Source organism: Phalacrocorax aristotelis, chromosome 11 (assembly GCF_949628215.1).
Source record: "Phalacrocorax aristotelis chromosome 11, bGulAri2.1, whole genome shotgun sequence".
NCBI lineage: Eukaryota > Metazoa > Chordata > Aves > Suliformes > Phalacrocoracidae > Phalacrocorax > Phalacrocorax aristotelis.
In genome coordinates this window covers 20,066,492-20,091,454 of record NC_134286.1, presented here as the reverse complement: position 1 = coordinate 20,091,454, position 24,963 = coordinate 20,066,492, and the positions used below count along the sequence as shown (strand labels likewise).

Here is a 24,963-nt window from a genome sequence, read left to right as displayed (position 1 = left end):
AAAAGTTTAAGGCTCTAAGGAAAAAACCAAAGCATTTACAAGAGAAAGCCTTATGGGTGTCAGTGACAGAGAAGTCTTGTGGTTCCCCAAAGCTGAACTGCTGAATCCATCAATATGCCAAATACCAAGGGCTTTGTAATTATAGGGCAATGAACACAGTGGGGTGCGTGCATGTGTGATCAAACCAGTTCCACTGGCACCATATCATACTTAAATATGAGCCTTGCTTTTCATTGTTCCTTTACATAATGTACATGATGGTCTGCAAGCTTCTGAAGGGCTGTTTAAAAGAAAAATAAACCAACCACAAAAATCCCCTCTGGCTTCATCTGGCCTCAGGATTACACTGTGTTTACCTGGATTTAGGTGGAAAATGGATCATTGATCCCAATTTTCAAAGTGAATCTTCCATTCTAAGGATGCAAACTTGCTTTATATCTATCAGTTTAATAAGTGGGAGTCTCAGACACACAACCCTCTTCCCTAAGAGGGCTCAGAGTTACTAAAAAAAAAAGGGCAGAGAAAGCAGTCTTACCACAGGTGAAGCTGTTTTCCTTTGTGTTTGGGGTTGGTGTGTGTTTTGGTGGTTGTTTGTTGTGTGGCTGGGGTTTTTTTTTTAAAGTTTTATTAAAAGATTACACTTTGATCAATCTGCAGCCTCCCAAGAATTTTCCAGGAAGATGCAAAACCATTGTATAAACATTTGGTCTGATGTTACTTTACTGGAGGTTTTTTTTCCTTCCCCACTTCATTTTCACAAAAGGTTATCAAGCTTCTCACTCTTCTGCAGGACTTCCTCTAATTAACACTGGAAAAGGCCAACTGAGGTTGGAAACTAAATGCGGAAGAGTCGCCTGTGCAGTTCTTCACAATTGGCTAGGGCAGTCTGGAGGAGTAGAAACAAAACCCACAATACATAATGATGCTTGAGAGCTTGGTCTTGAATAAAGCTCATAGGCTCTAGTTGCTGGCTGTATTTGGATAAAAAGGTCCCTCTGACTCCATACAAACAGTCCCAAGAGAGTCCTTACCACAGAAAGGTGACTATCTCAGTTTCATTAAATGACACTGAAGGACTGGAATGTATCAAGTAGGTCATGGTCCCTGCATGTGTAATGGTAGTATAAAGAGAAAACGGAGTCACTCTGAGAAAATAGTTATTTTACTTAGAAAGTCAGACAATTTACTTCTAGGTTTTCCTTATCCACACTAGCCAGATAACACTCATTTGCTCACTGAATTCACAAAATAGCTGTCACTAGTCCAGAAAAAGGCCAACTTGGAATTACAGGAAGGTTCTCCAAGGTTGTACCTGCTACAATTGTATTGGGAATGTAAACCTAATGCTTCAGTGCCTTCAAACTAAACCTGAAATAGTCCTGTGGCTAGTGTTAGGATACATCCTGTTTGGCCACCTGCATTTGAAGATCCTGTAGGAACGTATCAACCAGGTTCCTGTTTTGTCTAGCCAAATCTAACTCAAACCTTGCTATCAAGGGGATACTGTTCTTCACTAGGTATGTAAACTGGGAATATACTTGATGAACAAAAAATAAATGCCAGGGAATGACCTCACCTGTTTTCAGAGTAACTCTTCATGCCACACCTGCCATCCACATAGCTCCATTTTGGATATCTGCCTTGTTTCAACTCAGCCAATAGTAAAATTCTACATCAGCACATTATAGTGCCAAAGCAGCGACCGATTATTTTGCATTACTTTTGTTCATTTGAGGTTACACTTGATTATGCAATGTCAAAAATCACCTTTGAAATGTGTCAGAAATTAATCTGGAGCGCAGAAGCCCTTCTAGAACCTTGTTAAGATAGGGTAAGTGGTTTGATAAGACAGGCTTATCAAACTCTTATCAGTTCACATGTTTAAGAAGACTCCATTGTATCTCAAGCAAACTGTTTACAAGATCAAGAGCAGAAGTGTTTCAGGCAGTCTCTGCCCCTTGCAGTGATCATATTTCATTAATTCCCTGTGACAACAGTAGTTCCAGGGGAACTGTTTAACCACAATTTACTTACAACTAGGCTCCCACACTTGGAAAAAGGCTCAATTCAGGTAAATATTGAGCTGTGTATCTACATTGCATTGTCACTAAACAATGCTGGGCACATGTTGTTTCCTCAAAGGATAAAACTATAAAGCAATAAGAAATAATGGTGATGGAAACAAAGCACTGCACAGATATATTGAGCTTGGGCAGCTAGACAAAGTCAAAGCTGCATGGAAGCAGGAAAGCTCCAAGATGTCAACATGCATCTCTTGGCCTTAGGGCACTGTCTGGACAGCACAAAACAGCCTGTTGCACTGAATGAACCACACAGGGTTGTGGTTTTTTTGGGGTTGGGGAAGGTTTTTACTCTGCTTAGTCCAAGAACGCGTTTGGCCATTAACCAGCTGCTTACTTGGGTGGCAGCTATGTATATTAGGAAAGCTTTATCTGAACTGTGTCACTTCCACAGCCCAGCTGACAGCAAAAGCAGTCACCTTGGTATAGAGCTGTACAAGTTATGGCGTAAGAAACAGCATGAGTTCAGAGCACATTATTGAGTTTCAACTACATGAGCAGGCAGCACAAGAAAAGGGGGAAGGCAGCCCACACTCACTCTGGCTTTAAATTCCCACTAAAGCCTTACTAGCATAGCCATTACTGTACAATCCACACCTTAGCTCATCTGCACTAACTAGTCAGTGTAGGCAGGTCTTGGCAGTAAATAGGAATATTTCTATTTTTGCTAGAATTTGTCTTGTTTTTACTCCCACATAACTGGAGAAATTCATGCCATCATTCCCCATTCTTCAGAAAATAGCGATATGAAACACTACACCATCAGATGGACCAGTTGGTCTGACTCAACACCTGAAGTTGTTAGAACAGCTGTGCCCTTCGGTGCATGCTCACACTACAGTCAATGAAAATTAGATACGAGCACGAAGCAAAAGCTATCGTCCCTAAGCTTCAGTTATCCAAAGCTGGCATGTGGCTCAGTGGTTTGTGTGTTGGTCTGCCAGTTAAAAAAAAAAAAGATATTTACCTTTTCACCTTTTACTCCACTGCAATCACATTTGGATACAGATGTACATCCATGGCAAGCCTTTAAAGACATAAGAAAAAAATTAGATGTTTTTAATCAGCATAAGACTATATGAAGTCTTTAATACTATTATAAAAGTTAGTATAAAATGTAAGCCTACAAAGTTTGTCATCTGGCCAATATACATGTGTTCAAAGCAGATACAGTTAACTGAAAGTTCAATCACCTTTATTAATACCATGCTTGTGTGTAAGTATATTACAGTTAGAGTTTCCACAGAAATTTTAGACTTTTAAATTTATGCTTAAACACCATTTTCTCTAGGGCAAGGTACAATGCAACACCTACAGCCAAAAGGGCTGGAACTTCAATAAAACAGGCTCTTCAGCACATACTTCTACACTGAGAAGAGTCCAGTTATGGTTCCCACCAGTAGATGTCAGGTTTTGCACAAGAGTTCAACCAAGACTGAAGCTTACAAGCATATGTGTGATAGTTATTGGAAAAATACTTACTACATGATTAATTCTTCCCTCCACAGCTCAGTTATTGAGAAAAGGTTTTAAAACACCCCTAGATTTCATCTAGCTGCATTCACGCTCCATTACAAAGCATGACAAGTCAGCTACAACAGTCCCTTGCATAAGGGGAGAGACAGCCAGATATTAAGGGGTCAGAGGAGGGAGATATGGAAGCTTGATTCACAAAGATCCAGGTAACCCTTCCATACCACATTTGCTTAGCTTATATTCTTTCACCCTCACCCCAAGGTGGGATACTCATTAGAGCTCTGTGTTGATTTCAGAGATGAGCAGGTATGTTAATAGAAGTGAGATTTCTAGGGTAAATGAATTTTTGTAGAACATCTTTACATAATACATTTGGTCATCAGTTTTCAAACCTCTTTACAGTTAAAAACCATGACCCATGTTAGAAGATACACTACCTGAAATACTTCAGGGTTTAACTTGTTCTGAGAACAGGTGCAGTATTGTATTAAGAAATACAACACATACTTTAAAAGTTTGAGAAGCTGAGCATTTGGGGTCCTCTCCAGTAATCTACAGGGAACTCTATGTAGAAAGTTTCAATCAAGCAGGAAACCAGTTGGTGTGTCCAATTTGAAGTACACCCACACTTCAAGTCTTCATGATCACAGAGGCATTTAGAGATATGACCCATCACCTACCTGGCATTAGGAATGTCCTGGCTCTTAGCCTAAACACACTACCAAGCATCAGACTGAACACAAAAGTAGCTTAATTCACCTGGAGCTACACAAGGCCAGGATCAACTAAAGCATCTTGTAGCAAAAGGCAGAGCTTTAAGTACAGCAGTAGTGCTACACAACAAGACTAAGGCATCTCTCCAAATCTTCCATTTGGCTTTTGTAATCAGTTTCTTGATTTGATGTATATGAAAACTCAAAATTCATAAATAACAGGGGTTTGAGCCATTTCATAAAGAAATTGACCCTTACTAGCCAGTTCAGGTTTTCAAAGATCAGACCGGACAAAGCCCTGAGTACCTGGCCTGAGCTCATAGTTGTCCTTGTTTGGAGCAGTGTATTTGGCTAGATGCCCTTCTGATGCCCCCCTTTAATCCAAGTTATCCTGTGAATTTGGTATCAGATCTTTTTCAGTTTTAAAAGTGAATTTTAAAAAAAGCAATTCCTTGTGAACCAGTTTTAGGATTAATCTCGTTAACAAAGCTTCATTTAAAAGGGATTAACCTTATTTACATGCAATATTCCCTTGCCTCACAGTACAAGCCTAACACAAAGATATAGCAAGCTACCTAGCTCACTGTGCAGCAGCTCTGGTTTCTTATTACAAGGATAGCATAGCAAAAGCTCCGTGAAAATCTCTGCTGCTTCCAAGAGACAGGGGGAAGACAAAGTAAATCAGTACCTACTAAAAACCACCAAAAGCTGTGCGGTGGTAAAACACACAGAGGCTAAAATAACACACACGGAAAGCACGATCAAGACCCTACACTGTCTAAGGAGGATTTATTTAGGTTATGGAACAGGAGAGACTCATTTAGTCTTCCTCGCAGATTCCAGAGGATGTTTCCAATAGAAATTACCTGAGTTTTTAGGTACAAGAGATCTGTTGGGGTGAACAGGGAAAAAAGGAGGCTGGAGGGAAAAAGTTGGTTTGTGATTACATTGCCCCATTTACAAAACACTATAAACAAACACAGTTGTGGGAAGGTGAGTTTTTAGACAGTGGAACTCAGTCTCTGGCCTTTGCTACTGTAACTCCACAGTAAAACTGCAGAACATTCAGCAAAGGAAAGACATGGACCTGTCGGAGTGGGTCCAGAGGAGAGCCACAAAAACAGAGGGCTGGAGCACCTCTCCTGCAAGGACAGGCTGAGAGAGTTGGGGTTATTCAGCCTGGAGAAGAGAAGCCTCCAGGGAGATCTTATTGCAGCTTTTCAGTACTTAGAGGGGGACTATAGGAAAGATAATGGCTTTAAAATAAAAGAGGGTAGATTTAGACTTGATATAAGGAAAAAAAAAGTACAGTGAGGGTGATGAAACACTGGCCCAGGTTCCCCAGAGAGGTGGTCAATGTCCCGTCCCTGGAAACATTGCAGGTCAGGTTGGACAGGGCTCTAAGCATCCTGTTGTAGTTGAAGATGTCCCTGCTCACTGCAGGGGGGTTGGACTAGATGAGCTTTAAAAAGGCCCCTTCCAACCAAACTATTCTATGAAGACTACCTTGTTGGTACTAACACAACTTCAACAGTGGTCCTGTCATCATAAAAACTACACAAAATATATCCAATTAATAAAGAGAATGGGATCATGGAATAATTTGGTATGGAAGGAATCACTCAAAGCAGGGCAACTTAGGGCAGGTTGCACAGGCCCTTGTCCAGCTGCATGTTGAAGTAGTTGAGATCCCACAGCCTCTCTAGGCCCTCGATCTGGTGTCTGACTGCCTTCATGGTGAAGGTTTTCCCTCCCAAAAAAATCTCACCAGAATTCCCTGTGTTGCAACTTGAATCCATTGCCTGTTACCTTATGGAGGATGAGAGGAGCCTGGCTCCATCTTTGCTACGCCGTCCTAAGTAGCAAGATTCACCCCCTCTCCAAAGCCTTTTTCTCTCAAGTGTTAAATCCCAGCACTTCCCCATACACCCAGCCTCTCAACTCTGGGTGTCCCAAAATAAAGCAAAGACAGCAGTGATCTTTAAGTCAGCTTGTTTAGAATCAGCTTGATTTTGAAAGAGCTGAGAAAGGAACACCTTTCCTGCATATGCTGACAACAAATAATGGTGGATATGATGCTGAATGATAAAGTGTATCCTTCCCAATTGGAAAAAAAAAAAAAGGCTTTTAAGATGAGTCTAAATCTTCCTGTATAAAGTTTTTGAAGAAAGCGCTTATCTCCTTTATTCTATTCATAGTTTAAAGAAAAAAGTGCTTTAATTTAATATTTTTTTTAAAACCTGTGACTGTCTTCCAAAGTAATTTATATATTCTGGCTGGCTTCCTTATACTATGAGCAGCCTCTTAACATATACACTTAGCCTGTCTTGAAGGGTCAGGTGTACTCACTGAACGCTGTCTGACAGATGGTTTTGGATACCTAGTCCAGGTGCATTACTTGCAGGAAGGGAACATGGTCTTTCCCAGACAGCAGTGAAGGGAAGCTATAGGAATTCTGTAATCAGAAAACTCTTCAAATACCCAGTGTAATCAAACGGTAGTAATTTTTGGCCTAAATCCTGGGAAGATCTATTCACCCACAAGCTTATCAAGAAATATTCCCTCAGCAGAGTCAATTATCTTCCGGTACAAAAAGCTGTTTATGGTAGATTGTGTTTTCTTATTTGCATCAACTTGTATCCCCAAACTAAGCTGTTTTTAACTAAACAGTTTGAAGGTAAAGTGCCCTAAGAATTTGTACTATATCAAGATCAGTTCATGCCACTTGCAGGTCATATTGCAGTATAGCATAAAACACAACATAAAATAAGATGTTGGCACAGCAAAAAAAGCACTTAATGACCTATTCTAAGTGACAACTTTCTTCTTGTTTAGATTTTTCAATAATCAAGGCCTTTTTTACTGGAGAAAGGAGGCACAAAAATTGTGCTACAGGAGAACAATACTGCATAACAAGCTAGTACAAGTTTGAAAGCCACTCAGCAGCCACAGGCTAGAGATTTCTGTGTCACAGATTTAATTCTGTATCTAATATTAATGTAGAGAAAATCCAGGCTCCATACTATGGATAGCAATGCCTAGAATTTCTCCTGCACATGAGCCATAAGTTATCTACACCTCAAAGAAAGCAAGCAGATACAATGACAACAACATTTCAAGCATGCAAAAATCTCTATTAAGAGCAAGATTTAGATGGTTGTGATGAGTAGTTTGCCCTTAGTAACTGCTCAATCATCGCTAGTTCTGAAAATTAGGGGACTTACTGGGTTTTCAGATGTGGAAAGTTAAATGACTCTGAACCTCAGGGGAACTCCAAGTTACACTTGGTACATTTGTTACAGGTTGGGCAACTGAACAAGCTATCTGCCTTGTATTAGGCAGCCAGAAGCCTGCGATAGTAGTTCAGGCCTAGCTCTGGCCAGTAGGACACATCATCTTGTGTGACAGGGAAGATGGTGAAAAATATTGGATGTAATAGCAAGTTGTGGCTTGATCACAGGGAGCTCATCACAGTCCCCAAGCCTATTAAAATATTTCCATTTTCAACTACACAAAGATGGATAAGGAACTGATGCAGCTTTTAAGAACAAGACTGAAACTGCTCAAATTTGCTTCTTACCTGCTGTATTCCTGTAGGCTCCCCCCACTCCCCACCATATACCTCACTATCATTGCCATGGCCTTTGCTGTGGCTTTTGCAGAGCAAGACACAATCAAGGGCTCTAATTAATCTATTTGAGGTTAGCTAATCCTTTCACTGGATTTTCCTGACAGCTTCTACCCCACTGAATCCATGTGTGGAGAGCAAGTTCTTTTCATTAGTATATAAAAGGAGGAATGGTATTGGTTTACTGGTCAAAGGATAATTCTTCCAGAACAAGCTCAGTCTTTTGTGTCTTACATGGACTGAGAAAAACTGCTTTATGCCACCAACAGAATGGCAGGGTTTTTTTGTTTGTTTTTCAGTTTGAAGAAAACAAGTGCAAATCTGAAATCAATGTCACTTTTTACTCTTGGCCACATGTTTGTTACAGTCAGCTCAGTGAAATGAATAAGTCTAAGTTATCCTCAAAATTTGTTTCGGCTAGGAGCCTGCCTTATGCATTGGGCACGTTCCCCTCCTTTCTCATCAGGCCTAGATGTCAGTTACAAGGCAATTCCAGCATATTCCACTCCCTCCACACCTCCCAGCTGCCATTCACAAGTATTGGACAAAAATTTTCTAAAAACCACCAGGCTATTCCTGGAGAGAACAGAAACCTGGGTCTTCTTAAAACTGTGAAGGGAAAAGACTCTTCTACTGCTTACTAAAAGGAAGTAAGTTAGAAAGGACTGGTTAATGGCTTCAGGTATGTTAGCCTGACTTTATATCTTAGTCCATTAGAATCAAAGTAACACCGTGCAATTTAAGGAATACATTAGCTGCCTAAAAGATTCAGACGGGAAATTTAGTTGTTCTTTAGAAATGATCTACCATTACACACATGCAGCTGCAGGGAAACTAAACAGCTGATTGTGTGCATGTAGGGAGGGGTGTAGGGAGTATCTAAAACCCCAAATTGAAGTATGCATTAATACTTCAATAATATATAAGTACTTGAACATATAGGAGCTGAACAATACTTTAATACACTTATGTGAGAAACATTACAGGGATGGGGAGGGAAGCCAGTCATTTATAAAGCTTGTCATCCACAAATTAGAAATTAATAATCAAGAGAAAGAGGTACAACTTACAGAAGCACAGTAGCTGAATCAATAAGGTGCCTTCGTGAATTACCAGAAGAGTTCTGACATGACTCAAGTTGCTCACAAATGAATTCTCAATCCAGATATCAAACAGTTGTATAAGAAACAAGCAAGTCTGAATATTGACAGCCCAAGTATTTCTTTGCTCCAAAATCCTCCTCCGGTATTATTTTATCATGCATCCAGAATTTCCTGTTTGATAACCCCTCTCATTTCTAGAGCAGCATGGTGACATTACTGACCCTACCTAGAACTGCAGTTTGTACTGCGTCAAACTACATGCTTTTCTTGACAGCTCAGTTCTGGTGGCAGCAAGAGTAAGAATCAAAAACTGATTGTCTACAGCCACTAATTTTAAATGCTGGTGTGGTCTGTAATGTATTAAGACTCCTTTAGAGATTTAAGTGCCCACCAAGCTTCAGCATGCAATATTTGTTGGGACTGACATGCACACATCAGCTTCATAGACAGATGTTGTCCTATAACTGCCTGGTTCCCTTCAGGACACCGCAACATTGTAAGCTACCTCACCAGGGAAGAACTTCCCTCCAGAAGAAAAGAGGTGCCCAGGAATCACTGAAATAAGTTCTGCCTAAAAGAAGCTGACCAGATTTTTAAATCAAATTTAAAACTCCTCAACACGCTCTGATCACAGGAGCATAACTGAACCATGGAACAATAATCCAGTTTGTGAGGGATGAGCAGAGAGCAAGAAGCAAAGGCTAGAAAAAAAATGTTAATGTTACTGTTAATATGCACTCAGGGCACACTATGCAGCAATTGCTGTTTATGTCCTGTATTTGTATGATCCCTACTTTTTTCTAATTACTTTTCTAGGACTTATTTGAATATAGAGACTCAAGCCTTTTGATAGTTTGGTTTTACTAAGGTTCCCATTCACTGGAATGGTCAAAGGAAGTACCAGTCATTAAAACCCAATCAAAAGCAGTTCACCTTTGAGGGCTTCCACACAGCATGCTGCTCATCTCCCCTAACAGTTCTTGAACCTGTAACATGCAATTCAGTCCCATATACTTTTTCCACAGATACAAGTAACAGAAGTGCTTCTGCAAGGCTGATGTGCTATGGGTCACTCTACTACCTGCAGCAGGCTTGACTGTACAGCTACTCAGGCAATGAATTACTGTTATTCAAAGATATAATCCCAACTTCAGGATGGACACACAGTAGACTGAATACTTCAGGCTTTATTTTTTTCCTTTCCTTCCAAGTGTTATAAAAAGCTAATACAAAGAACACTTGCTCCTAACACTAAGTTTTAGATTCATTATCAAGAGCCTCAGGTCTCTCCCTTCAGTATTAACCAGCATCACATTACCAGCTATTCTTGTTAGCAAGCTAATTGGGTAATAAAATTAACACACAGGACTTTCTTTGAAGAGCAAAGCCCACTGTCAAAAGAACGACAGGTACATCAAACCCCTCAAGTTCTTGCACACCATGCATCAGGCTTCTTGCACACACCAGGCTTCTATTGCCAAAGAGGAAGGGGACAAGGGGTTAGAAACAATAGAAGTGTTAATTAGCCTAAATCCTTGTTTTTGAAGTCTTCTAGTCCAGAAGACAATGAAATAGGACTTCACAATTCACTGTCCCTAGACCACATATTTGTTAAACTTATTTCCTAGAACTCCTATGCTACCTAGATTAGATCAAATACATACAGCACTACTGCTAAGCAGCAGTTTAACGGTGTTTTGTAGTTCACAAAACTGTGGAAACTGCACATTCCTGAGCTGAGTCCCAATGTCTCATCCTTTGCTCTTGTTCATGACTTAAGGTTGGCAGAAGAGAGCTTTCACAGTAGATACTGAAACTATTTGCTGGACAGCTGAGGAAGGCCTGTTCCTAGAATAAAGCTTATACACAGTGGACAAATCCTGCACATCACATAATTATTCTAGCTGCTACAGGAGTTGCCTAAATGCTACTAACATCACCCTTTGCATTCAAATATGACAGCTTACCAGTCAGGAACCTAAGAATTTTTTAACATTGCAGAAAGAGCGCATAAATATTGGAAAATTTTATCAATATAAAGACAGACTCCAGTGTTTGAAATTCACTCTGATTAAAATCAGTGAATTCAATATACAGAAGAGCATTGGTTATGAATGCCTTTGCCCTAGGAGGAAGACTATAGTACTCTTTCTGCTGTAACCATGCAAAAGTCTCAAGTTCAATTGTTCATACCACTATTTATAGTGGAAAAGAAATTCAGTCTTTAAGTTCCAAGCAAAAATTAAGCTTTATTGTGGTGGCAGTCCTGAAGAACATACATCTATTAGCTTGCCAAGATCTGTGTAATAAAATCCGCACAATTATTTAGCTAATGATTTACTACTCATCCAGGTCAAAGATGTCACCATTTATCTTCAACAAGCTGAGTTTCCTTTCACTTGCCTGGACATGAATATAACGAAAATCCAAAAGGTTTTTTTAGGAATTTGATGAGCAGAGTTAAAGCTGCTATTGTGAGTTCTAGTTACAATTTCACATATATGCTCTTTAGTCTTAACAAGAGTACAAGTAATCCAAAAGGTTTTTTTAGGAATTTGATGAGCAGAGTTAAAGCTGCTATTGTGAGTTCTAGTTACAATTTCACATATATGCTCTTTAGTCTTAACAAGAGTACAAGTCTGCAGATCAGTTTATTACTCAAATATCTGTGTGAAGTCAACTATGTCAGCAAAGCCATCACAGCTCCATAATCCGTACGGCCATTCTTTTTTCAATGAAGTATTGTATTTATAAGCAGTAACATTTCTCAAGCAGAATCTGATTTAAAAGATTATTACATATCCTTTTAAGTAATTATTTCCCTCAATTTACCTAAAGATACTGAAAGATACTAAAAGAGTAAGTTTCATGGTCTAAAATGTAAGGGTCAAAACACATTTGCAAAAGTTCTTCACCAACTTTTTTTTTTTAAGAAAGGGAACTTCTGACATGTAATTTAACCTGTTACACCTTCAGGCAGTATCTTTCTTTGAAGTCAGCACAATACAAGATCTGTTCAGACGTGCAGAGGAAGCTCTTAGCTGTAGTAGCCACAGTTCTGGCCACTGTGAATGAGTACATAACAGAGGCAGGTTGAAAACCGATTCTGGGATACCTGATGGATGAACAGCCCTTCTTTTTCTCCTAACAGGAGGTTGTTTGCTGTTTAGACACCCAAATAGCTTATATTATAGAAATAACATGAAACATAACTAAGAGACCCAATAAATCTACTTACAGCACCCCAAATAAGTGTTAGGGATTACACAGAAAGTTTCAAGATCAATAAATTTTCCCTTAGAATACAATTACTACTATTTAGTAGGACTTAAAGGGTTACTTTAAAAAAAAACAACCCACAATGAAAATACAAGCAAGAGAACCTCTACATTACTACCTTCAGAACATACAAAACTAAGCAAAGTATGTTTATGTTAAAAGTATCATGCCACAAGAAACAGAGGTGAGCTCTTTTCTAAAGAGGATTGAATTTTTCTGCCTGTATGTTCTACTAAAACGATACAGAATTTTACTGCTTTAAACTGAACTATAGCTTTTTAACACACAGTTCTCTGTAAAGGGTATCTTTCACAGCAGTTTCCAGTCAAAATAAAAGCAACATTTGCAGCAATAGATCTTTCCAGTTGACAGTCTAACCACAGAACTTTCAGAGTCTTTACTGAATTAATGCCCAAAAGCTTAACTTTCATTTGTCCCCATATTGCAATTATTTGCCCATAAAGATTCTCCCTATAAATCTGAGAGCAACACAAGGAACAATTTCTCTCTCCTTTCCTGGAAGCTCCTAGGAAAGGTTCAGAGACAAGATATATAGAAGCACTCACCTACAGATTTTGGTGGGTTGAGTGACCTGCCATGCAGCAGCCGCGACTGCTGCACAGAAGACTCATTTGGCTAACAGGGGCAGTGGAAAGGCAGGCTATACAAATGCCTGAACTGCTGATCAGAGTTTCTGGAAACAGAAAAAATGGGAAGGACTCATGCCTAGCAAGCCCCAGAGGAGCTGCAGGTCAGCAGGAAGAAGCTTACACAGAAAGCTTCTGACCTCCCAGAATTTAGGGGTTCCCACCTCCCCTTTTTAACAACTAAGTGAAAGCAACAAGCAAACACGCACAGAAGTTATCCCCCTGGAACAGGAGGTACTGCAGCCTGACAGAATCTTTCTGTATCCAATTCCTGAACCAGAGAAAGGACAGAAAGTGCAAGAGCCCAGCTGGGCATCTAGTCAACCTCCCTGCTATCTCAGTGCTCACTTTCTCCATATGTGGCTTTAAGGGACGACTGAGAACTCTTCAGGACATGAAGAAACTTTAAGCGGACAGTACAAGAAACAGAGTTAGCCCTTGCAACTCACACTAGCTCATTCTTGTTTTCTACAAAGCCCTCCATCTCTAAAACTGATTGTTGCTGCTCTCCTCTGAGTACTGCCAGCCTTGCACTCAACTGTAGGCAAGGAAAAGGACATGGACAGTTCTCACCACTTCTGAAGACTCTTACATTTCAGTGGTCTTTTAGTCTTACAAGAGAAAGAATGGGCTACAGTGTAGTATATTTTACTGGGTTGGACACACAGAAAGCAAAATAATTACATCAAGCTCGATTGCCCTTCTCACAAACATTTCAAAGCTAAAATTGAAGAGACCTGAGAGGCCAAGTACTTTTACTCATGTCCCAGTGAACACAGATTTCCAAACAGCTCCATATCATGCTGTAAGAATTTGCAAGTTTCCTTTAATAGCAACTCAGGTTAAGTACTACCTTTATGCTGCCATCCAGAGGCAGCATCTTAAAAAGCATCTATGCTTAGGTTTGGCAAGTACACCTCCTGGTAAATAGTGCAAGCAGAGAGCACTCAAGACAGAATGTAAACTACCAGGTGGTTTCTAGCCCACTTTGTCTCTAAGGTCACAAACTGACAGATGCCAAACACTACATCACCCTCCTCAGCAGGCAGTGTGGCACCTACATGAACCTCTAAATAGACAGGATTAATAAAGAAACACCCTAAATAACAAAGTAACTCTGGCTGGCTTTTCAGTTTTGGAATGGGAAGCTTTGGGGATGGACAAGTTTTATATCATCTCCGTAGGAAGTCTACACTTCACTACTGCTCATCTCAGTTTTAAGTGCTGAACTCAGAATACAAGCCATCCTCTAGCTTTTATACAGAGCATAACCGGACTCCTTAAACAAGTACATTGCAAATTAGAAGAATTATTTGTTTTAAGCATGCCTCCATCTTTGCCTGTCCAGTGACACATTTCTGCAACTAATGCTAGCACTGAGACACAAGCATTAAGTGTCTGACATTCAGTCAGTGGCAATATCCAGTAAGCCACTTTGCTTTTCAGGAAGTCTCAGTTTTACTTGAATTTTACACACAAGTCTCTAATCACTAGCCTCTTGAGGCTCCCTGATTTTTTCCAGCTGCAAATAAGTGCCATATGGTACTCATTACAGGTTAAGATTTACTAGCCATTTAGGACCTTTTCCAAGTGACAGGTGTTAGATGTTGCCACTTTCTATAACCATGTCCAAATGTAACACAAACCTAGACCTGTCAGCTAGGCCTCAGATATGCTTGCAAGCCAGGTATTAAACAGTCATAACACCACTCATTCTGGTAGTCTTTTTAATCCTTTCCTGGTTAAGGAATAAATGGAATAGCGATACATGCTCCAGCCTAACTCCCCAGAAATTGTCCTGTTCCTCACCTTCATCCATATAATATGCAACAGAGGAAGCTTCAATTCCTGAGTCCTGTTAATGGATGTCAGTCATTTGTCACTGACAACTTCATGTGTTAAGTGCATGAAGCAGGCCACACAAGAACAGAAATCCACTTCTTCCTCTGAGAAGGGAGAGAAAGTAGAACAGCATTTCAGCTTAATCCAACCCCATTGTGGTCTATTTTGTAACTACTGAAAGCACTCAATTCCAAAGATTAAACAAGTCTACATACTAAAAAGAGTGTCTGCACAGTGATATTGCATGGAGATGTTATCCGAAGAAGCACACACCCTCTTAGCTGTCAGAACAAGACCTAACTCACTCAAGGCTTGGTGGGTGTCTGGGGGATTCTTTGTGGTGGAAGTGATTATCAGCTCCATTCTCCTTCAGTTCTTGGACCAAGTATCATAGCTCCAAGGTTCTTCTAGTTAAAACTGTTTTATCATTTGTTTATGCCTATAGCATCAGCATATTCTGTGTGCTCATTTTAACACCTGAAGACACAGCATCACAGGCAGCGTTTTCTCTATCATTCAATACTAAAAAAAAAAAGCTTCTCTCCAGCCTTGGGTAATCAAAGCTGAAAAAGTAACTGACTCTGAAGAGGGCCAAGTTAAACAAGGAAGCAATGAAGACAAAGCAGTTTTCCTAACCCCATAAGTCAGAGGCACTTCCAAGAGAACAGAGCATCAGGACCTGATGAATCGGGAGGCCCTTTTCTTTTATCCACATGGGTTCAGAAATTCTTAAAGCTCATAAAAGTTGGATATTTAAGTGGGAGCTCTCAGATACCTGTTCAGGAACTCACACACTTAACCTCAGCAGATGAAGAGTAGCCCTCAGTGTTGGCCTCTTGAGTTCGTTTAACCCACTGGTTGTGATAGCAATAGCTCAGGGACTCCTTAAAGCACCTATCACTTCAAATGAGGTGCTTCATGGCAAGGTGCACCTTGCTACGAAAAAGTGACCTTAAAGTGATATGGAGGATCACAATATTAATTTCCCACAGACTATTTCATGGGGCAAACCAAAAGGGGGCCTGAATGTATTTTACTGCCTTTAAAATGCTGGAAGAAACAGCTGCAGGCTGGTGCTAATAGATCATTTTATCTGCCACACACAGATCTTGGAATTAGATACTCAAACTTGATTAGAAGAAATAGATTTCATTCCCTTACACTAGAGAAATTACATCTAGAGGCTATATATTACATTATCCTAAGGATCATTACATTTGGTTTGCACTCATCATCACTACGCAGAAACCATGACCTGGGAATTAAGTCACACTTGTCAGAAACTTGTACACTAGAAAAAAATTTTGAACCTATGCCAGAGAACTAGCGAAAAGGACCATAGATAAGATCTTTACAAAAAAACATTGAAAAACCAACAAGTTTTTTTGAAGTATTAACATTGCAACACTAGTAGGAAAGGCAAAATAAATCTCATCAGTGCTAGAAGGGGTGCAGAGAAAAAAGAAATGTACTTTATATTTTTGTTTGAAGCTGATATCTAAGTGTCTATAATAATTTCTTCTGTATTTTGTCTCTATTGCCTTCCAGTACTTTTTAAAGAAACTGTCAGACTGGAGTATTCCTCCTGAGAGGTCCAGTAATAAAAACATTTCAGTAGAATATGATGAGTACACAAAAAACCCAATGCACCAGACAACACTAGTAAAGAAATTAAAATGTGTAACCCAAATAATCCTTTCTTGAAATAGTTAGAGGGATACCATCCACTTAAAACTTGCAAGCAAAGTGTCAGTTTCAATGGATGGTGTGTAACTAGTTGAGTACTGTTTGTTTTGGGAAGGGAGGAAATCTTCAGCACTAGCATTAAGCTTCTCTCTGCTTTGACACATTAGTTTAGTTACTGATTTCTCCAGCAATTGATTTTATTCACAGTCACTCTCAGGAAGTTACTCCGTAGCAAGTTAACCATAACTAACCTGAAGTGTCTTGTTATGGTGATTCTCTGATCACATCTGAGGATGTCAGTGAGCTGCCTTCCTTGCAACATTGCACTAAAATACTATCAGTTTAAAAAAAGTGGGAGCAGACAAGGAGAGCACACATGGTGCACAAGGGAGAGCACAATAATTAAAGTGAGGAGATCCACTCATAGGAAAGGGCCCTCAAGTATTATTAAAACTTGAGATGCAGTTCAGTCTGAAGTTTGGCAGGAATAAGAAAGAGCCCCTGGCATTTGTACACATTCCAAAACAGAAAGTCACTTTCTCTAAGGGAAAGTATTCCCTGAAGCACCCTGTTTTAGGGAGTATACCAACTCCCACAAGTGCTATTTGGAGCTGAACATGTGCCAAGAAAATAACCTGCTGCAAGTTTGTGATATATGCTCCGCATCCTGCGGTAACCAGTAGGTTAATTACAAGCGCTCAGTATGGGGCATTTCTGCGAAGTTTTAACTTTATTCCTACAGCAAGCACAGTTTGGAATAGAGATACTGTTGCAATGCCCTTTTAGTGTGTGACTGTCAAAAGAAGAAATACAGAACTTTGAAGACAGCTCTGCTTTGGGTAAGAGGTCACCTAATCCAGCCTCCAGAGCAGGAGGATTATACTTGCAGTCTAAGTTTCTCTATGATTCTACAATAAATGACAAGCCTGGGATTTTAGCACTTTTTAATTTTGTTCTTTATGTTTAAGTAAGAGTATTCAATGAGTTAAATCCAACAATGGCTTTGTGGTGGGTTAACTTTGGCTGGACGCCAGGTGCCCCCCAGGCTCGTCTATCATTCCTCTTATCAACTGGACAGAGGAGAGAAAATAATGAAAGGCTTATGGGGCGAGATAAGGACAGGGACATCACTCAGTAAATTACCATCATGGGCAAAACAGACTCTCCTCAGGGAAATTAATTTAATTTATTGCCAAAAGTCACAGCAAGATAATGAGAAATAAGAACATATTTAAAACCACCTTCCCATCACCACTCCCCTTCCTCTCGGGCTCAGCTCCACTCCCAATTTTTCCACCTCCTCCCCCACAGTGGTGCAGGGGGACCGGGCTTGTGGTTAGTTCATCGCACCTTGTCCCTGCCGCTCCTTCCCCCCTCAGGGGGAGGGCTCACCACACTCTTCCCCTGCAGGGTCCCTCCCACAGGAGACAGTCCTCCATGAACTGCTCCAACATGGGTCCCTTCTGCAGGGTACAGCCCTTCAGGAACAGACTGTTCTAGCATGGGACCCCCACAGGATCACAAGTCCTGCCAGCAAACCTTGCTCCAGCATGGGCTCCTCTATCCACAGGGTCACAGGTCCTGCCAGGAGCCTGCTCCAGCACTGGCTCTCCACAGGGTCTCATCTTCCTTCAAGGCACATCCACCTGCCCTAGTGTGGGGTCCTCCCTGGGCTGCAGGAGGACAGCCTGCCTCACCATGGTCTTCACCACAGGCTGCAGGGGAATCTCTGCTTTGGCATCTGGATCACCTCCTCCCCCACCTTCTTCCCTGACCTTGGTGTCTGCAGGGCTGTTCCTCTCACACATTCTCACTCCTCTCTCTCAGCTGCTGTTGTGCAGCAGTCTCCTCCCCCCCCCCACCTTTCTTAAGGGTCTTGTCACAGAGGGGCTATCACTGTCACCAGTTGGCTCAAGCAGGCACAGGGGAAGCTTCTGGCATCTCACAGAAGCTGCTCCTGCAGCACCCCTGATACCTGAACCTCGCCATGCAAACCCAATGCAGTTTCTATGCTTACTCTCTCCAGTCAAACATAGATGAATACAGCAAGTTCCTGAAAGTCTCCAGCTCTGAAAAGCTGAACGGAATACAGAATTAGTACCGAAAGAATTACCAAGGTACAACCGTAGCTCACGCTTGAGATACCAAGTATGTCAACCATTTGATCACTATCTGTTATCACAGTATGAAACATGAAATAAGATGTTTTGTCTGAAGCAGAACACTGAAAAGCTAGAGAAATTTGTCCAAAGATTATAGCATTTTTAATATATGCTCTGGTTTTCTTCTCCCAGGAGGCTTCTTAGAAGCTTCTTAGACAGCATATTTATGATGATGAATGAAAAATGCTGTTCAAGCACAGCAAAATCTTGCATGACTGAAGAATATATTTCCAGACTTCTTTATCAGTTTGTAGTGATTTGTATTCAGAAATTCATCTTTATACTTTAAGCATCCACCTTCTGTATTTGTCCTCTGAACCTTTTCAGCAACTGGCAATAAAACAGTGTTTCATTTCAGTATCAGTGTTTGATAGCTTAAGAGTCTGTCACTGCTACACTTCTGAAGCTTAAGGGCTTCCTTGCTACTTTAAATAATCTTCTACCAAAATTATCAACATACTCTTTTCTGCCATCAAGACAAAAAAGTCACTGAAAAGTTTACAGTGATGTTTAGGACAATACAGTCACAGTGATCTATCATCTTATTGATGTTAAATGCATTTACTTTGGCTGTTTAAGAAGTATTACTTTTTTCCTTTTTCCATTGCTGCCATGACTGACCGTGCTGATCCTCCACAATTACTTCTGTAGAATATTAGCAATTTAAGGTTCTTTAAAAAGACCTGTTTGATTGTTCTCCCTCTTAAGTACAGTATGCTGACATTCTAAAAATACACATTTTCTGAGCATGACTAGACCTGTCACCAAGCATTTTCTCATTCAAGCCTCAAGTTAAGGAATTTTCTAGGTTCACTTACGATACAAAAATTCATACTTTAGACCTAGATGGTTAACACTTTGTTACTACTACTGCTTTAAGAGTTTGAAAGCTTTTAGAACAGAAAAAGATACTTTGAAGATTTTTGTGCATGTGGGCACATGTATGGAGGAAGGTCACCAATTCTATTGCCAAGAAGTTTCCATAAGCATTCTGGATCAGCAACTAAAGCGATACTACCTATACACTTTCCCTTCAAAGATACAAAAAACCCCACCCACGCAAATGTCAACTTTTGCATCGATTGTTTCACTGTTTGCCTGGGCAGACTCTGGGCACAGGCTTCTAGGGATTTTCACAGCACTTCTTTCCCCATTAAGAAAGGGCCAAATGAATATTGGAAGTTAACCTATCGAAACAAAAAAGCACTTGAGCCTTGCAATCTTTCTCATCTTCTCTAGATTTTCTCCTTGTTGTTTTAAGTATTTAATGACTTAAGAATTTAAAAAGTAATGGTTTTGCAGAAGCCTCCAGGTTTTGTCTTCATGTCTGACCACACAGTTACTGGATGAAGAAATACAAGTAGTCCAATGTAAATGCTCATTTTTCACTCCAGTGAAGAAGCCTGCTTTTCCTTCTGAATACCTTTGCCCTTTAAGATTCAATATACAAGACAACTGTTCTTATACTAAATCAGAATAACTATTTTCTCCAATTAAGTCAATTCATATTGTCTGAATGACAGCTAGAAGTTATTTTGCCTTTCTGAAACAATGGCTTCTGCTGTCATTCTGTGTAACAGGTTTGTTCAAAGTTGATTCAAGAAAAAAAAAAATCACTGCCCGATAAAAAGGATTATTTTTGAAAGGTTTTTAAACTGAGTTCATAAGCTCCTTCACCCAAACATTGTTTTGCAGTGGCATTTCTTGTCAGGAAATCAAATTTTTCCAGGAGCTGAAAGCTTGTCTAGCCTTGCCCGCAGGTCACATTAGTTTTCATTGCTTTACTTAAAGCCATTTAATTGTGGTTTTTAATAATTGCTACTTTAATTCAAGGTGTAGAAAGAGTGCAGTTCATTGGACAGGGTGGTCATTTTCTTCCTCTTTATCAGACACCTGCAGGATTTGTGCATAAAGAGAAAGGTCTGCTTCTGAAGAATTAGCACTGTATTTAGCAGACACAGACTGATGCTAGATAGCCTCTTAGTGAGTTGTCAATATATTTCTTCCTTAATGAAGGAAGATTAGCCTTCATTGCTAACAAAGGTAAAGCCAAAAAAAATAACCAAATACAGGAGTTGAATTAATGGTTGCTTAAGCTTGACAGCTTTATTAATTAGTAACTAATACGTGTTATATTTTCACCCAGAATGCAGCAGTTAGAGGCTAGGAACCACAATGGACAGTAATAAAACTGATTATTCTGAACATATTGTAAACTTTCAACATTTTTCAGAGTACTGGAGAAATACCAAGAAGTCCAGTATATATATATCATCAAAATATCACTCATAATTCCCCTAGCTTGATTAAAAAATAGGGAAAGGATAAGAATATGACTACCAGGAAGACAGCAAAGAAAATAGTGTTCAGGACAGAGATGAAATATATGGACTCAGAACTTTTTCAAGACATGGAGATGAGAAATACTGCTAGAAAGTGCTTAATATAAAGTGAATTTGTTTAGCAACAGGTGTTATTAAAATAGCAGGACCCACAAGTCCACACCTGAATGAAAAAACACACCTAGCACCAGTCTTTAGTCCTGCAATCCACGTCACCATTTCTGCATCCCACTGTTTACACTAGTATACAAATTAAGAATCATAAGTGACATCTTTCTAGATTAAAACAAAAAAAGAAAAAGAATTCTATTATAAGAACAGCATGAAGGAGTTGATAACGGGGAAAAAAGATTGCCATCCTACAGCATCATAGGCAAGCAAAACCACCAGCACCCTTCTCACAAGGGTTTCAGAGGCTCTCAAGCAGGCAAAGTACCAAGGTACAAAGAGATGGCCTTCCCAGATCAGAATTTGGGAATGAAACCCAGACAACTGATTATTCCAAACACCTTACTAATGACCTGAAACATCATTCAAAACCCATTGTTATTATCCCAGGGATTTTTCTGAAGTTGAGTTGCAAGAGAAATTCAGTTATTTCCTCCTGTTCACAGAAGGATACAAATTCCACTTTTATACCTTAAATACAACTTACCAATACATATTACCAGTGCACGCTTATGCATAAGAAACCTAATTTGTATTTAAGAAGGTCCTACAAGATGAACAGAAGGCTTTGACTTTCCAGTCACATAGCTACCAGTTATAGACGGTATATGGGTAACCCAGGTTGGAAAATATAAACTGCAACACCTCTGACACCATCTACAAGCTTCTGCACTTCAACTCAGTGCTGACAGTCCTCTAAGATACTTGAGGTTCCTGAAAGACTAAGTAGAAACAGAAGTCTGTCAAAAACAAAACAACCCCCCCGACCCCCCCAAAAAAACCCTGCAACACACCCCCTGTTGATATTCAAAGCTCACTGCCTTTCTCTCATACAAATGATGAGTAGTTACTTCACTATCACTATGGTTGCTGAATAAAATAAAATTTTATGTTTAGCATGTTATGGTACTTGTATTTGTCTAGCCCAGTAACCACACAAAAAGGCAGTCAAACTGAAAATTAAGCTAGAAAGGAAAGTCTGCAGTTCTACTTAATTTTATACATAAAATACTAAAAAGATACTGTAATTTAACTTATAGCAGTAGTTCCTAAAACACTAACCTGAAGGACCTCTATAAAGCCTTACCTTTATTATGAACTGCTCTACCCTCTCAAGCTCTTGAATGAAGCCATTCCATTTAGCTTGGGTGATCGCTTCACAGCCTCACTTGAGCCATGGCAAGTAATCAGCAGCATCTTACCTTAACCTCATGCAAGTGGCCCATATAGACCAGTCAGCCTTCAAGTGCTTCTACCAGAGCCAAGAAGGTGATTTATCTACCATAACTACATCTCCAAACACATCACAAGGAGGTGAAAGATGCAATTAGCACAGCAGAGGGAGAGATGGACAGAGATGAAAGTCTTAGTTTCATACCAGTGAAGCATTTAAACACAAACCAAGGATTTCCTCCATGCTCACCGTTCCTTCTAGAGAAGGGTATCCACCACATACATACAGCTTTGCTGCAGCTCAGGGTTGTGTAAATCTGGTTTCTGAAAGCATCCAAACCCCTTAGGAAGCAGTGCAGCATAAATATCTTTCTCTAAATTAATGTGGTTTAAAACTAATTCACATCGATAACTACTAAAGTCAGTCCTAGAATAAACACACGTTCCAACACATTTAACATATTTCAGCAGAAAGTCCTGACAGACACTGGCAAAAAGACTTACTGGCCTGTTTTCACCAGTGAATAGAGCTTTGCTTATCTCGGGGAAAGCTAAGAGGAGGAAAAGCAGGGCTTTCAGCAGAGCAGCAGCAGCAAAGCTTGTCTACTGTACAGTGGGGCCATATTAGACTACAGTAGGACAGTTTTGCAGGTCTAGCTATATGCCTCAATAAAAAGAATAACTTAGTAGATAAAGCTATTTTACTTTTGGTTTTAGTTTAAGTGCATCACACACAGATGCCTTTTAGAGTGCCAGGAGAGAGAGGAGATTGAAATTCAACTCTGACATTTTAATTATCTGTAGAGATTAGGTAAAAGAAACAAAATACAGATGAGACCAAACTATTTTCCTTGCCCTCCAAATTGGAGAAGGAGACAAAGACAGAAACCCCAAAACAGAGCTGCAATAACCAAGAGCCTTGAAGGCTATCCTCTTCAATTCAGCCGAAATCCATAGCCTCAGAGCTCCTCTCTTTCCGAGTCCTAAAACACACACTTCAGGTGGAAAAACACCTCACTCAATACTGCCACTACAATTTATTTCTTTTGTTTCTTTTATTTCAACAAAATAATACATATACAAACACACACTGTATAAGACACCCTCCACAACAGGAGAATACAAAATTAAAATTCTGAATGCTGCTGTGCCAATGGCTTCTTGACTAGTTGCAACTAAAAAAAGATGTTTAAGTAAATACGAACCTTCCAACTCACAATTTAAATACACAGTTATGATTAATTTTGGACTACAGGATATGTAGGTTGTCTTAACAGAAAGTACACCCAGGAGCTCGGCTGAAATCTCACATAATTTTAAATTTATAGGATAATTCAGGCTGGAAGGGGCCTCGGGAGGTTCTTTAGTCCAGCCTCCCACTCAAATTATGGCAACAGAGCTGCAGAGTTTCATAAGTGAGAGTCACACAAGATCAAAGCCTTTTCCAAGCAGACTAAAGATATGCCTATTAGTACATTACAGTTTAAATATGATGCCTTTTAGAGGGAGAAAGACTAAAGCATTAACAAGTTTAAGCTAAAATGTTTCGTTTGCAATTATCTGATTGCCCAGTATGCATCTCTCCTAAAATTAATATCTCATCCCCCAGTTTTTGCTTCTTGCATCTCCTCACAAGTTCTCCAAGACAGACATAAGCTCTGCAAGAAAGACTTGAGAAAACTGCAATGCAATCTTTTTAAATAAGCATTAGAATTGTTTTATAACAGGATCCTTTCCTCTTCAGCTCAGCTATGTTTCTTCTGTTGATAATTTCACATTACACTGAAGCTTTTCCACCACATACTGCACACACTTAGCAATCACCTAACCAGGATGCTCAGCACATTTCCTTTTTCAGAAGCTGCACTGTACCAGTGATACTTAATAAGGTTTAAATGCATTGCTAACCTTTCACAGCAAGGTAAAGGATGCTGCTTAAGCATCCTGAAAACTGTACCAGCACTATATCTTTTGAACAAGTTTTATTTTAGGTAGTCTTGAGAAGAGATGGTATACAACACAGAAGAGTCTGCAGTCACCATCAGGTAGCCAAACACCACATATAGCAAGAACTTAAAAGCACCCCAGTGGTTCTAAACATTACTGAGTCCATACAGCCTCATGAAACAGATAAGCAAAAACTGTCTTCATCCAAAGCAGTTTGCCTGGTTCTATCATTACCGGCAGAGGCTGCTTTCCATTCTGCATGCTTGCATAACACTGTTCCTAGAACATATAAGTGAGTGTTATCTAGATATCTTATTATGTAGTGATATCGGTGGGAAGTTTACACAGTCGATGCAGTTAGAGAAGGAAGCGTTTTAATACAAGTGAATGAAAGGCAAAAATGCACAACACATCTCCGCTGTATGTGCAGAACAGATGCCTCACTGCACTTTGCCCCAGATAGAAAATATGCATGTTAGATTTGTTGGGATGTTCTAACTGATTTCAGTTGTTTTGTAATATAGAAGAGTTTCCACATGTTCTAGTAATATCAACAGCAACTACTTGCATTACAGTAAGCGTTATTGCTTATCCATACTAGAAGATCACATGTAAATTTACATTTCCTATTAAATAAATTTTCCCACTTTGCCCTATGAATATTTCCCTTTCTACTTCAAAAAAGGGTAAGTGACTTGCTTTCAGCAAGTAGATTA

The 24,963-nt window shown here is 39.8% G+C and overlaps 1 protein-coding gene across 1 annotated transcript in view; it reads right to left on the bottom strand.

The window, feature by feature from the left end:
• The window catches only part of COL4A5 (collagen type IV alpha 5 chain), an 86,867-nt gene that overhangs the window by 57,751 nt on the left and 4,153 nt on the right, over window positions 1-24,963 (bottom strand). Inside the window, exon 2 of the mRNA XM_075107211.1 lies at window positions 3,049-3,108. Coding sequence (XP_074963312.1) covers window positions 3,049-3,108 — 60 coding nt within the window. The remainder of the gene's footprint in view (window positions 1-3,048; window positions 3,109-24,963) is intronic.